We start from the raw sequence: 16,131 nt of genomic DNA on the forward strand, positions 1-16,131 counted from the left end.
ACACACACACACACACACACACACACCTTCATTCAGAACAGACACGTTAACATTCACACACATACACACACACACACACACACACACACACTATTCCACCCAATACAAAAATGAGTGACATACAGTTGTGTTAATTCATGAACCATTATCTGTTATTTACCATTATAAACTCATAACACACACAAAAAAGTATGCATACACACACAAACACACACATAAAACGAACTGCTAATTGTCTGCTCCCTTTCACAGTAATATGACTAAGAGCAAATAGCATTGTGCATAAATATAAACACGCTCTTCATTTACATTCTGTTTTCAGTGATATTGTCAAACCAACAATAAACATTTATAGTAATACACAATACAAGTCACATGTCACACTGCATTGAAATTCATTTACAATAGATTATCGTCATCATAGCACATATGTTCATGACTCACACAATGCATGTTTCATTCATTTTCAGCAGATCTTTCTTGCATTAAATATTGATCTCATAAATGATTTACAAGAACCAGCCCCAGGTCAGCAATGCTTATGTGCACTAAAAACAAGTGGAAGTGAATTATTGAACACCTGCATTAAGAGGCACGTTGTTTCAGGCCTGGTACTAAGATCAGGGCTGGGTGGCACACACATGAAAAAGCTTTAAAAATTTACATATGTTTGTCTTACTTTCCATTATAGTACATACATAATCAGTCACCTGTATTGAAGTAAATGACTGTAGACTCTTACCCGATTCAGCAACTTTAGAGATGTCCACACCTTGCTCAGAGGCCATGAAACCCAAGATGGAGAAGACCACGAAACCAGAAAAGAAACTGGTGCCACTATTAATAAAAGCCAGAACAAAAGCGTCCCTGAAAAGAGAAGAAAAACACATTAACTGCAGCTCAGTTGTGGCATGTGTGTTAATGCAATCAGGTGGTTGTGTAACACATTTGATGAAGCATATGTACCGTATGCAATCTTATAATCTTTATGCCATAAATGCATTCATAATGTATAATAATAATAATGCCACCTTACTTTCAATTATATCTTCTCATAGTTATACTGCATTAAATAACATGATTTCATGATTTCAGAGATATCATGTACTTTAATGCACAGAACCTTGAATTGGTACACAAAAAAAGATCATAAATGTGGTTACATGCACTCATTTATTTAGAATTATTAAGAATTTATCTATTTCATAATTAACAAAACCAATTATTTAATCATTAGTACAATTAATTATTTCATACTTAAAAATAAAAAATAATTATACATTTAAATGAATACAAATAAATCATTAATAAAATATTAAATGGAAAAATTTATATTGAGGCATGTTTTATTTTTGTAGTTTACTAATAACATTCACTTCTAATTGAACAATTTTTTTATCAAGTTTACAAAACTTCATAGTAGCCTATTTGATTAGTCTATTTTTTTCTTATTTGAATAATGACTTATATAATAGTGCAGAATCTTCATCAAAATAAATCCCACTTCTTACCAAACTTTGTTTGTTTAATATTTTTTATTGAATTTTCAGGATTAAAAAAAGAAATCCCAGATTTTGAATGCATGTATATATTCTGAGAATAAGAATAAGAATAATATATTCTTATTCAAAGCAAATAACTGCTGATTCAGTGCATCTGGAAATTTGAGATCTATTAAAGTGAGAGGCTGTTTGCTCTTTGCCAGCCACACAATCCAGCTTCTTATAGCACAAAGTCAGGGCTCTCTGATTGGGTAAACGTACTAGACACAACGTCTTTGGAAAAGAAAACACACTGGTTCAGAAAGATCGCAAGGCGACATAACAAAATGTGTCCTTGTCTGTTCAAGGCTGCGACGGAGGCTTACTTATAGCAGTCATTGTTGAATCTGTTATAGCTGCCCAAGGCGGTGAGGGCTCCGAGCCCGATAGCGTAGGAGAAAAAGATTTGAGTACCGGCATCAATCCAGACCTGAGAGAGACAGAAAGAGTAATGGCAGTCAGACAAACAGATCCACCTCTGAATATGAGCTCAAAGTGACTCCAGGTACTCTGGAGAGAAGCTGAAAAGAAACAGAATTAAAGTCTTGTGTATCAGACCGATAGTAGAGGGAGAAAAGTAAGAAAGAGTGAAGCGTATTGAATTACATTTACATTTATTCATTTGGGTAAAAGCAGATGATTTCATCCAAAGAGAGGTATGAAGCTAAAGGAGAAAACTAAAAGTCTCACCTGTGCCTCTCCTAGCTTAGACCAATCAGGTTTGACATAGTACAAGATCCCATCATAAGCTCCAGGAAGAGTAACGCCCCTCACCAGGAGAATAATCAGGACCACATATGGGAACGTGGCAGTGACATACACAATCTGTGAAAAACAAAAAATAAAGACAGTCATTTTAACTGTTTTCATTGCACATAACTCGCTGCTTAGCTTATTAACTTATTGCTAAGGCTATTACTGTTAATATTGCTAATATTTTAGTGGGGTATTTGAAGCATAAGCATTAAACTTTGCCACAAACTCATCCTGCATCGCGTGTGGAACAGCCGTGCCCCTCAAGACGTGTTTGTTGAGCAAAATGATGCTACTATTTCTTGAAAATATCAGAATTATCAAAACACCCTAGCAATGATTTTGCGACGTCCTGAAAACCACCCACAACATGATAGAGTGGTGTTGCACGAGAGAACACCACTCATATTATATATTTATTCACTCACACAATATTTTCAAGTTTTTTTCAATAAACTTCCTTGTTTGCTAGTCATGTACGTGCATTTAAGAGCATTTGCTAGACTGATCGTAGAAAGACGCATACAATATAGATAACATAATCTAGTTTAAGCCAACATTATCTGTAGATTTATATCAGGGAATTTGCTGCATTGCATCTCTAAAATACTCTTTATCTCTCTCAGGTCTCAGCGAGGACAGTGTTAGTCACATGCTGAGCATTCTGTCATGTGAATAAAGCTGAGAAGCATGTACCGCACGTCTCACTGCTTTCTGTTATCAGATCATTGCTGAATTTTTTTTTGTTGTTTTTTTGCAAGGAGAGGTTTATTGATTCAGTGGCTGGGTCCAAACGGTATGCACTTTGAACTCTGACAATATGAGACGGATTGTTATCAGGGAGCATTTAAATGAGACCGGCTCATTCCAGGTGTTGCTGGTTTATGGACTTGGCTCACAGTATGTTCTTATGAGGCTGGCAGTCTTCAGTAATTGCTCCACATAGACAAATAAAAGTAGGACAGCCATTCTAGATCAAGCCCATCACATTAAAGCACTCCGCTCAGCCCCAGCTCTTCACAGACTTCAATTGTTCTTTCAAAACTCTCGCCTGAATTCCCTCAGGAAGGCGAGCTCAACTCAAAAAGTACAACGCTGCCCAATTACGACAAAAACACGGTCACTGTTTATGATGCGCTGTGGATAGTAAGTGCTTTTTGAATTCTCCACGTCATTCTAACATCTTTGTCTGTCCAAAGTCCAGAGCACCATGTCATGATAATGAATCCTGACATATAAATGAAAAATGCCCCAATTACCTCTCAAACGCATTGATCAATAATGATTGAATCAGCCTATTACGATTATTTATAAAGGATCATGTAACACTGATGTTTGGAGTAATAATTGGTGAAAATTCAGCTTTGCCATCACAGGAATAAATTCCGTTGAAAAATATATACAAATGAATTATTAAAGTTATTTTAAATTGCAATTTATTTTGCACAATATTCCTATTTTTTATTGTATTTTTGATCAAAGTAATGCAGTCGTGGTGAGCATAAAAGACTTCTTTCAAAAGTTTAGGGTTGGTAAATACTGCAGGACTACACATTTGCATTTTAATAATAGATAGCTGTCTGATGCACAGCCGTTTAAATCAAACACTTCTACCAAAACTCCATTACCAGCTCAGACTTCCGTAAGATTCAGTAAATGCCGCTTTCAAGTGTAATAAAGATGCAGAAATAGACCTGAACTAAAAATACTGTCAGTAAACAAACTTGGGTTTAATTCCCATGAGTCCCGTGAATCTGGGGTAATCTGCCACTTAGTATCTGTGCCCCGTAATAAATAATCAGATTCTGAAATAGCCAATTAGCTCAGTGTGTGTGTGTGTGTGTGTGTGTCAGTCATCTGAATGAGCTTGACTTAATGTTTACTCACAGTGTCCTTTGCATCAATGAAAAACTATGAATTTGGCAACTAAATATTTAACTAAATAAACAAGTTTAGATAACCTAAATTCCATTATTTACCTTCCTTAACTGTTTTACTAGAAACATTAAACCCTGCTTTGAGCACACACAGGAGTAACACAGCGGAGCTATGTTGTAATACGAGAATGACCTTCTACACAGCAATACGCAGCAGGAATAAAATGAAGTTATTATATTACTAAGGGCTCATATGATCCCGCCTCCCAGAGAGAGAATAGGGCTGTTGGCCATTTGTACGAGCACCTTATCACGTCCCACTGCAGACACCGGCTCGTGACCGACCAATCTCAGAGTGCCTTCCTGACAAGGCACTTTGTAATATTTCCCGCCACACCCCCATGGCAAATAATGTTGCTATGGCTACCTTTCTGCCTCACTTCAGCGCTACTGTGACAAAGCAGCAGTGGGTGGAGCTATGCCAATAAAGGTTACACAAGAAAGTCACATTGCACTTGAGCTAAACAAGGGAAATGAAATAAGATGCATAAGATGCAGTCTTTGACAATATATTTTTATGAATTTATGTGAGGCATAACAACACTGTAAGATTACATAAGAACATATAAAATGACCTGCAGAGTGAATTAAAGTTAACTGAAGATTCAGATAAGATAAAAATGTTTGTTTCAACTGGCTGTTTGAATTACACTGAAATTACTAGGAATATACAGTATGCTCTGTTCCAAAACATAGTGAGCTGTTAGTGAGCACAGTGGCACAGAGAAAGTAAGAAACAATTACTGTAGCGTTTGAAAGTCCAATTCATACTAGTGAATTGGTTTGTTTGGAACTTATAAAAAAAAGAAAAGAAAACATATTTTCATCCCTAAGCAGCATTTGATGTCTTTTCTTCAATCAGTGATCAAAATACAGTAATATCGTGAAATATTATTACAATTTAAAATAGCTATTTTTTATTTTAATATATTTTAAAATGTAATTAATTCGTGTGATTCATTCGCAAAGCTGAATATTCAACATCAATACTCCAGTTTTCATTGTCACGTGATCCTTCAGAAATCATTCTAATATGCTGATTTGCTGCTTAATATAACATTTCTTATATGAATATTTTCGTGTAAACTTTGTTTTCAGGATTGTTTGATGAATAGAACAATAGAAAGTACAAAAGAACAGCATTTGTTTGAAACAGAAATATTTTGTAATGTCTTTATTGTCAGTTTTGATCGATTTAATGCGCACTTGATGAATAAAAGCATTAATTTCTTTCAAAAACAAAACATAACTGACCCACAACTTTTGAATGGTAGTGTGTATTTAAAAATGTATCATCTCTTTACAAAACAGTAAGCTAGTTATTGTTAGTAGCTTGTAATGTAGCTAGCAATTTTCCCAAAAAGTAGCTTGACAGTAGTTTAACTAGTGGCTAGTAGCTTCCCTAATACAAGTAAACAATAAGCTCTGACTGTTATGTAACCAAGCTTAAGATGCAGTGCAGGTATTTGATTCTCTGCTGTCCATGTGACTGCTTTTACCTGTCTTCAAGGTTCACACGTGTTATGAGAAGCACTAAAGAAAGAAAGATAGATAGACAGAAAGAAAGAGTGTCCTCACCTTTCCTGTTGACTTCACCCCCTTCCACACACAGAAGTAAACCATCACCCACACGGCCATAAGACACAGCACCATTTCCCAGTTTATGACGCCTGGCTGGTCCAGCCCATCCGAGATGTTCAGAACCTTGTTCCTGAAATGGAATAAACATTCATGAATGGAAGCACTGTGTAGCACACACAAAGTTTTGCTTCATTGCAGGTTTTATTTTAATTTATAACTACCTAACTCATATGAAGCTTGAAAGTGATGACTTTCCAGAGGTATAGTCTACAGTCCCTGATGACCTGAAAGCTAATCATGAGCCGTTATGAACGGTCAATCCATGTGCTCTGTGAACAGATGTCCTTCCAAATCTGAGATCTCACCTTGCATAGCCATTATGAAATGCCTGTAGATTCATAAACCTCATACATAGATCCAGATTGTACAGGCAGCACCACGTGACCAAATGTAATGCCACGGGTTCATTATAGGCAGTGAGCGAATTATGTGTTTAACCGGCTCTGACATGTGGGATTAATTAACAGTAAATCAACATGTCCAAGTAAGAAAAGCAAGTTAAATTTTAACAACAAAAACACATAAATCTTGTAGAGAGCGGTTATTATATCAAAGGCATTTCAAATATTGCAGAGAGAAATGAATGGCTTAAAAAAACAATCACTCACTCCCAAAATTCAATAATAGGGGAACGCCCATTAGCAAGCTCTTCGCACGTCATGTTGCCAAATGTGGAGTTGCCAATGGTGCCGTTGTGGCAGTCGGAGTGGTGGAAGATCTCGATGCAGTTCTCTGAGTTCCATGGGTTGTCGCAGGTGGACCAGGGCAGCGTGGAATTGAAGGACTTTATTAAGTAGTAGAAACCCCAGGCAAGTACCATGATGTAGTACGTGTTGCAGAAGAACACAATGACCATGGAGGCAAAGCCAAGTCCTAAAACAAACCAGTGAAAGACAGCATGAAACAGCACTCGCAATGCATTTCACTTGAATCAGTTAAAAATAAACCCCTTCAGGTGAACAGCATCCCTTATATAACATGTACTGATGAATCATGAATTCAGACAAAAATTTTATTTCAACTACAGAATGGTATTTTTACCCTTTTCGTGATAAAATATGTATATAATTTTGAAATATATCAGAATACAAAGTCTAGATATTATGTGATATATATATATATTATGTACAGGTGATATTAGGTGATAAGATATTATAATATATTATATATAAATATAAAATATTGCTTTATTATCATTTATATATTATTAAATACAAAATATTACTACACATAAAATAGCTACTTTTAATGTGTTCTATTTTAATTTATAATATAATACATTATAATATAATATAATAATAGGATTCAAATGATAATATATATTATAAAATTAAATTAAATAAAGAATGCATGTGCAATGTTTTAAGGAATAACCTAAAAAAGCTAAAAAAAAAAAAAAGTAAGGTAATGCAGAGCAAACCTTTAAAAAGAGGGGCAATGTTCCACACATTGATGCTTCCAGCTTTCATAAACTGACCCAGCGCAATCTCCAGGAAGAATATCGGAATGCCTCCCAGAAATATGAACAACACATAGGGAATGAGGAACACTCCTGTGAACACACAGCAATAGAGAATGACAGAGAGTGATGTTAAAGACAACATGGAATGACATTCACAACCTAAGTAAAGTTATTGCATTTTGATGCCAGAATAGGAATAATTGTTAGAATAACATGCACTTACAAATCATTCACAATAAGACAAGAAATGTGCACTAAAGGCTCGATTTGAAGGTCAAGCACTTGATATGAAATACAAAGAATTGCATTTTCCATTCATTCGAGTCATAAGATGTCATAATGTCCAATAAAATAATACCTAGAAACATAAACTGAGGTCTCATGATGTATATAATGCCAATTAACCCCCAAAAAACAACGCAAGATTAGATTTTACACATCTTTAAAGTATTACAAACAGGTGACCATTTTAACAGAGGGAATTATCTGCTATTTGTGCACAACACCTCCACATGTTGGCACGTCAGTTTGGATTTGACTGCTGCTGGCAGCATTAGCATTCATCATGTGGTCTGCGGCAGCACGCTGACGCGCCGGCAGCAATAAACCTTCGCTCGACTGATCTGAGATTGACAGCCACAGTAGCGGCTTAGTGAGGGGGTTGGTCGCCGGTGTGATGCAGATTATCCACTGAAAACAGAGCTGGCATGCTCAATGAAAGTCTTGTTGACGTCACCCACCAATCATCGGTGAGGTGACTGCAAAGGAGGATGGGTGCGTGTGAAAGAAAGAGAAAAAAAAGGATACGATGGAAAAAAAAAGGCAGAGTGGGACGCCGCTATACAAAGTGACATGCTTACATAATGCTAGCTCTGCAGGCTAGCTGCCTCTCGGCCAATTTAGAACTAATGCAAGCCAGATAATCTAAAACAATAAAATAACAACAACCCCTGTTGCTAATTTAAAAACACTGATATGAATGAAGTGGCTTCTTTGGGAGCACTGCCCGGCTTCCATTCAGAAAACAACAGCTTTCGTTGGACTCGTGACTCAGAATGAAGCCTTTTGATGAACTGCCTACAGAAGGAAGCACCGAACACAATGTGCTGCACAGATCTCCAGACCGCAGCTGCTATGTGAGTCTATTCCTCTGTGAAAAAAAGGGAAATATGCATATGTGGGCTAGTGTCGGGTTGATTTGCAAACAAAAGGGAACACCATGGCAATGCCCCGTGAGCGGATGATGCATGAGAATGTGACTGCGGGTCAATGCGTGGACACGTACACAGCTACAGCGGAATAAAACAAGCGTGACTCACACACACACACACACACACAGTCTTGCGCGTACTGCAGTGGCTGACGTCGTGCGCATAGAGCACCTGACTCTGTGTCAGCGTGTGCTCAATATAATGCTCTCAGAAAAGTGAGGAATCTTTTCAGCTCTTTCTCTTCCAGTACTGTACATAAGACCAAGGGTTTCATTCCTAATGGTGACTTACTGATTTAATTCAAGAGGAAGTAGGTACACCAGAAGTACACAGTGGTAAATAATCCCACATTGGGATTGACATCTTCCCAAAATGTAATACTAACTGATAATCGCCATTTTGATGTAGCATTTTCTGCTTGAGATCTCATGTTTAGAATGTTAGAATTGTGAATGTAGAATTGAGAATTGTGTAGAATTTAGAACTGATGTGGGTATTACCTGGTGCGTCACTAATCAAAAATGAACCTCCCCCCCCCCCCAACAATGTTAACTATAAAACTTTTTGTAATCACACTAAATTATTTTAAAATGTTTTTTTTCTTCTTAATTTGTCACATGATAAATGTCTTTACTGTCACTTTTGATCAATTTAATGCATCCTTACTGCATAAAAGTATTAATTTCTTGAAAAAAAAAGCAATCTTATTTACCCCAAACTTTTGAGATTGTGATCAAAGTTGCCAAGTCTGCTTATGATACGTGACTTTGGGCTTCTTTTTTTGCTAAGTCTTTTAAATAAAAATCACAAACCATGTTTTTTTTTTGGGCTTATTCGTTTCTTCATAACGAATTTACCATAAACTGTTTCTTTACATTTATGGTCGCTGTTTTCTCCAATACATTGATTGACACTGTCCGCTCAGCTATAGCCAATCAGCACAATAATAAAAGTGCTGTAGCGTAATTCGTCCTCCCACATCCCGCCCCCTCCTCCCCCTCATTGGAGAAAAATCACATTCAACGTGCAGGCATGTAATGTTGTAATCCAAGCGATGATAGTTTGTAGACGAAAATTGACATATGTACATTTTCACAAACAACGCCACCAACAGAGATGTACATGACGGAGAGGAAACATGGGAGAAGATGGACGGTGCAGGGGAGGAGAGGGACCTAATTTAATTTTAAAATAATAAAAAGCTAATAAAAATAATAAAAAGCTAATAAATTATAATCAACATTTCATGTCCATTTATTTATTTGCTGAGTAGCCACATACACTTTAAAAAAGTTGCTTGAATGTCTAAGTCATTTAAACGTAAATTAAACTGACTCATATTACATAAAAAATGTGTTGAACTTGTATAACTTAGTTGTATAACATTGTGTAACTTATTTTGATGAGTTGAAGCTATGTAAAAACATTTGTTGTCATAACTTACTGATGATATATTTTTTTTTACAGTGTAATAATTCTGGATATTATTCAGTCATCTGCTCGCTATCACAAAATAAACCCTATACTGGAGTATTTTGCAATAATGACTGAACACTGACAGTACATTATCCCTTACTTAACTTCCACTAGCTCACGACTAGACAGCCACCTCAGGTGTGGAGAAAATTTGTTAGGCCGTGTGTCCACCAAAGCGTTTTTTCACGCGGCTGGCGTATTTTTTCAATTGTTTTCAATGAAGCGCTGAGCGTTAGGCGTTTTTTACAGGTCGCCGAGAGTTGAAGAATGTTCAACTTTGGGTAAAACGCAGCGCTCATCACTGTCACTTTTTACCTAACCGTCCAATCACAGTGGAGGAGGGGTGGGACTAATACCACACCGACCAACCGCTACATTATGCTTGTACAACGTCAACAGATGACAACAACAAGCATAATAACGGAACAAAATCATTTAAAACAAGTGCCAGAGAAAATACATTACATTGTATCGACATTTTAAAATGGAATCAACACAGAAACAAAATATGTGTGAAATGAGATACTAGTAACACTTTCGCGGATATTCCGTATCATAACAAGCATGTCTCAACTGAAAAAAACGCAACGCTGCCAAAACGCTCTCAAACGCCCACAGCTAGGTGTTTGCAGCAGATCGCCTAGCGCAGGGATGGGCAACTTCGGTCCTGGAGGGCCAATGTCCTATAGAGTTTAGCTCCAACCCTAATCAAACACACCTGAACAAGCTAATTGAGGTCCTCAGGATTACTAGAAAGTTACAGGCAGGTGATTTTTTCAGGGTTGGAGCTAAACTCTGTAAGACAGTGGCCCTCCAGGAAGTTGCCCATCCCTGGCCTAGCGTTTTCAGCTGGCTAAAAATGCTTTGGTGGACACACAGCCTTAAGCTTTCTATTCTGGATGGGCTTAAAATGCATTGAGAGTTAGCGATCGCAACGGTGCTGAAACCTGTTTGCCAGTTTGCCTGTGAAGCCCTGCTGAGAAGTTCGCATAATCCTGTAAAGCACACCCAGGAAGCGCTTTCACTCCTTTCTAACAAGCAGCCCTTAAAACACAGGCAGAACTGATTGGATTCTTGGGTAATGAGGGGAGGCTATAAATATAGATTCCCACACCTCCCCCTTACAGAACAGATGGATATGGACACTCTGTCAACACATATGGCTCACTCCACTCAGAAGCCAATGATATTGTTTGCATGTATTACCAGGTGAAAATCGACTTGTCTCCAGCATCAGTATGCTAGAGAGTCGGCTAGCTAGAACCACATGCATTCAAATAAGAAAAACACTATTCTAGAAATGTAGTATGTTGGATTAATAAGTACATTATTCATTTTAGTCCCTTTTTGGCTTTTTTTGGTAAAGAGTCTCACTTGCAATTACATACTGGAGTGCGTTTGAGAACTTAATTTATATTTTAAAGGCTCATTATTATGATTTAGTATTTCTTTGTAATGTAGAACAATGTTAGCAATGTTATAATATAATATTCTTATTCATATAATATTCTTTCTCAGTCCTGAAACTCAAACCATTTTTGATGTTTTTTATCACCTTGTTTAAGATACTACAACAACAACGATTTCACAAGCTGACATGATCATACTTGTTCTAGAATAATAAAAACATGCAAGGTTTGGCTCATGTTTGGGAAAAATAAGATGAAAATGCACGCAGTTTTGCATGATTTGAGGTATTAATCATGCCCTGCAAATTTGTGTGCAAAAAGAGGGAAATTTATGCTTCATACTTAAGGTTTCATACTTTATTCAAAGTTTTTTCAAATCCCTAACTGTAAGTATTAGCAGTAGTGATGGTGCTCAGCAAGAATCCCTAATAAATGCTCTAAAACAAGAATATTGCAACTAGACTATTAAAACTACTAAGCGCAACAACAAAATTGTCAGCATATTGAAATAACAAGAAGATGAATTTACGGAGAATCTAATACACAATGGCTGAACCCTAAAGCACCTACGGTTAGGCCCCAGTCAGAAAAAGGGGATTAAAAGATTAACAGACGCTCTTCTTAATCGCCCGTCCATGTGGAGCGAGGAACTGATGTCAGTTAGGCAAGACGCCAACATGTCCTAATGTGCTGGCATCACTGGCCTTCTCATGCCTAACCATTGAGAAACAGACACATTGAAACAATGCGCATTTTGAAATGTCATTTGCAATATGGGAATTTGAAACTAATCCACTTTGTAGGCTTGGAAATGTTGGAAATTACATTTTGCCAAAGTTTTACTGGTATTGATGATCACCGAGATATAAAAAATAAAAATAATTAGGGGTATGGCGATAATCATGATATTTGAAAATGAGCTGTACACATGATTATGACACATAAATAAACCAATAAATAGGGTGAAGTGAGATGTGTTGCATAATGCTCATGTGTAATTTATGTTTCATTCATACTCGTAGCCAGAGGGCGCTCTCGCACAGAAAGTCCACAAGTGAGATTCACAGGAGTAATAAAACGTATGACTTTCCAGAAAAACCCTTATATGGACAAAGGCATACAGATATTGCTGCAGCTGAATAACTTGACCTTATTATATATTAGAATCTATATCTTTAACATATATATGTATGTATATAATCAATGCATTTTAAAATTATCGCGACATGGACGATTATGCATCGATATAGTCATAGACCATAATCGATTATAGCCTACTGATGTTTCTCTGATGTCATTCATCATATACGCGCTACTCGCGCTAACGTAAAATGGCGGAGGGTGACGAAACACAAAAGCGAGTAATAAAAAAATGCACCCACTATTTTAAAATTTACAGCGTGTGAGCTTGAATGTGCGCGTGCGTGCAAGGCTGCGAGCGTGCGTGTGTATGTACGAGGCTGTATGTGTGTGCGTAGGTTGAGTGCAATTGTGTTTGTGCGAGTGTGTGAGCGTTATTGTAACTTAAGTACACTTGACAGTTTCATGCGCTTTTAGTATTTACTAGGTTTGTTCTAAATGGTCCTTGAATCATGAGACCAGTGACGATTCACACCCCTAATATATACATATGGAAAGCAGGTCAAATCTACTGCAATGCATACAAACAATTCACTGTCATGTTTCTTAAAACGTGACATTTCCTAAAAAAAAATTTGAATACCAGGAAGATAAACCCAATCTGCTTTGTTTGTGTGCTGAAGCACAATCACAATGCCAGACTGTTATTAAAGACTGTCAGATCGGGGAGATTTTAGAATAGCTGTGATACCGTATTACAGACACATCAGCCAAGGACGGGTAGAGGGCTTTACTGCAGAGATCATAAATCTACTATGTGGCCACCATTCTGTTCAGCTTGGCCTCTCTTAACTCTGAGACACCGCTACATAATGCTATCACCTGGCAACAAAAAGACTGGACTGTGTCTGCATCTCACATGTACATTCTGTATATGAGTTAGCGACACCACAGCGTCAATCTGAGCGGCTCAATGAAAGATTTGTTACCTTAGATAGCAGCACAGATATAAGAGTGAGCAGCTCGCTGAACTGACAGATAAGGCAGCTAATGTGACCTATGACCTCCACCATAAAATCTTGCAGTACAGTATGAGGCTGTTTGCTATCAAATAACAATCTTAAATTGTTACGGTAACAAACTGCAAAAAATTCACACAAGTATAAGTGATTTGACCTACAGATTAACACAACAGGGGGTCTCTTAACTTTAAGTGGTTCACATCAAGAACATTAGACTGTTTTAATATAATCTGAGTTCTCTACAGGGAATTAGGAAAATTAGCAGACCTTCACTACAGGTGTGGAGAAATCTCTTGTGAGGTCTATTGGGAAACAAATTAGCTCACGAGTGATTCGGCTAGAAACGGATTAGCAACACTGTATCAAAACTGCAAAGTCTCTAGATACAAACAACTGAAGTTATGGAGGGACGCAGAGAAACACTGTCCTTGAGGCTTTAGCAATCCGATATATTAAATTAAGTGTTCACCCAACAATGAAAATGTACTATTTACACATCCTTAAGTCGTTCCAAATCTGTATGACTTTGTTTCTTGCATCAGAGTTCTTATTCTTAACTAAAAATAAAGCATTTTCCTTAATAAAATTAAAAATAAATATTAGATTAAAAAAGTAAAATGTCACCGTGGCAACTTATTGAAATATAATAAGTTGAAGTTGAAGTACTAAAATTACTAAAACTGAAATCAAATTAAATTACAGATAAATAAAAAATATTAAAATGTCAAAAGCACATAATTAAATTACTAAAACTAAAAAAAAACACTATCTTGCATGGAGCACAAAAAGCGGCGTAAAGTATAATATCAAAGCGTCATAAAAGTAGTAAATAAAACTCATGCACTCAGTTTCAATGTTTCAATGTACATATTTTTTGGAAACAATTTCCGATAAGGTCTCATTTGCCTAACATTAGTTAATGTATTAACTAACATTACCTAACAATGAGAAATACATTTGTTACAATATTTATTAATCTTGCCGGGTCGTGGTCACCATTCACTTTCATTGTATGAAAAAGAGAAACTTGGACATCTCCTTCCAGTGATACAGGTTAATAACAGTAAATTATCATTTTTATTTTGGGGTGAGCTATTTTTTATTTTTTTTACGACAAACTTAAAAGATTGCATGTGTTTGAATATGACCAGTGGCTAAATTTGTCTTCTGTGAGTGAGGAAAGTAAATATCACAAGTATCTCACAGACTCAACCTGTGAAAACTGAGTAAAAGAATGTGTGACATGATCCGTATTTACTTTCCTTTTGCCAGCAGGACCTTTTTGGTCTTTGAGAGGTCTGATTTGATTTGGCATAACAATTCAAGATCCTGTCAGTTTTACAGACAAAGACGTCACATTGTGTTTCGAAACCTGTACCAGGACACTGTAATTCTGTTACCTTAGAGATCCTTGTTGGGGGTAAAGAAAGTATTTGAGCATGAAGAGCTCTAAGAGACAGCCAATTCTCACTAGACACTCATGCATCTCATATTTCTCAAGCTGGCACGTCTTATTTGAATCACTTATTGTTTTCGGGAGAATTGATGGTCTTCGTGAAATGTTCCCAGCAGTCGGTTTCCATCACCTTTCCCCTCTACCACAGGTGGTGGAGATTTCAGATCCAAAACACACTGACATCTTCTCTATCTAAATAACCAGAACACAATGAAATCAAGTTATCCGTCAAGACCAACTAGAATTGCAACCCAAGTGCTAACACAACATTGACCTAGTCTTGACATTTCACTCACAACAGGGATTCAGGGCAGTGCCAAAGACAAACACTGCTTTTAGACATGAACACTGTTACAGTTCACATATTCACTTATAGACTTAACATATTGTTATATCTATAAGTGAATAGGACAATATTGGAATTTTCCCAATGATAGTGGGAGACTATCCAGATTAGCATTATATTCATTCTGTTTGTCATTTCTCATCATTCTCTCTAATTAAGATCTAGCGAGGATGCCGCTATTAAGCAAGTTATTCTGTAAAGTGATTTGCAACTATCCCATATGTGTACTGAAATGTAATCAGGATTCGACAGTGAGGCTTATGATGTGCAAATGATCCACGACTTCATGTTTAATAAAGGTAATTTTTCATTAAAGAGGAAATTTTATGCTCTTTTAAGTCTTGATTTTGTTTTTAGGGTCTATTAGAATAGGTTTTCATGCTTGAATGTTCAAAAAACATTATTTTTCATATATTTAGCATTTTTGCAGCACTCTCTTCCCAGTCTGTCAGTATCGCTCTGTTTTGTACCTGTCTCTATGAAGCCCCTCCTTCTGAAAAGCGCAATGTACTCTGATTGGTCGGCTGGACCAGTGTGTTGTGATTGGTCAACCGCTTTGAGCATGCTTTGGAAAAGTCACACCCTTACCACAACCGCGAGTTTCAACACACTACTAACACAACACTAGGGCTGTCACAGTATCAGATTTTTCACACCGCGGTTATCGTGGCCAAAATAATTCACGGTAATGATATATAGCAAGATCCATAGAAACCTTGAAAAAAACATTATTAAAAAGTATTTATTTTGTGTTTTGCTTTCTTTTTTAGCCAATGATTCACACCATTGCATACAAC

At 36.8% G+C, this 16,131-nt stretch overlaps 2 protein-coding genes across 2 annotated transcripts in view; one reads left to right on the forward strand and one right to left on the reverse strand.

Moving 5' to 3' along the window:
- The window catches only part of slc6a8 (solute carrier family 6 member 8), a 35,128-nt gene that overhangs the window by 15,304 nt on the left and 3,693 nt on the right, over positions 1-16,131 (reverse strand). Inside the window, exons 2-7 of the mRNA XM_079897835.1 lie at positions 7,293-7,424; positions 6,481-6,745; positions 5,810-5,942; positions 2,232-2,366; positions 1,868-1,971; positions 743-867 (exon numbers count right to left, since the gene is read on the reverse strand). Of these exons, the coding sequence (XP_079753961.1) occupies positions 743-867; positions 1,868-1,971; positions 2,232-2,366; positions 5,810-5,942; positions 6,481-6,745; positions 7,293-7,424 (894 nt within the window). The remainder of the gene's footprint in view (positions 1-742; positions 868-1,867; positions 1,972-2,231; positions 2,367-5,809; positions 5,943-6,480; positions 6,746-7,292; positions 7,425-16,131) is intronic.
- The window catches only part of pnck (pregnancy up-regulated nonubiquitous CaM kinase), a 42,649-nt gene continuing 34,793 nt past the window's right edge, over positions 8,276-16,131 (forward strand). Inside the window, exon 1 of the mRNA XM_079897836.1 lies at positions 8,276-8,470. Within this exon, the coding sequence (XP_079753962.1) occupies positions 8,403-8,470 (68 nt within the window). The 5' untranslated portion in view covers positions 8,276-8,402. The remainder of the gene's footprint in view (positions 8,471-16,131) is intronic.

This window comes from Squalius cephalus (assembly GCF_949319135.1).
Source record: "Squalius cephalus genome assembly, chromosome: 16".
NCBI classification, from domain to species: Eukaryota; Metazoa; Chordata; class Actinopteri; order Cypriniformes; family Leuciscidae; genus Squalius; species Squalius cephalus.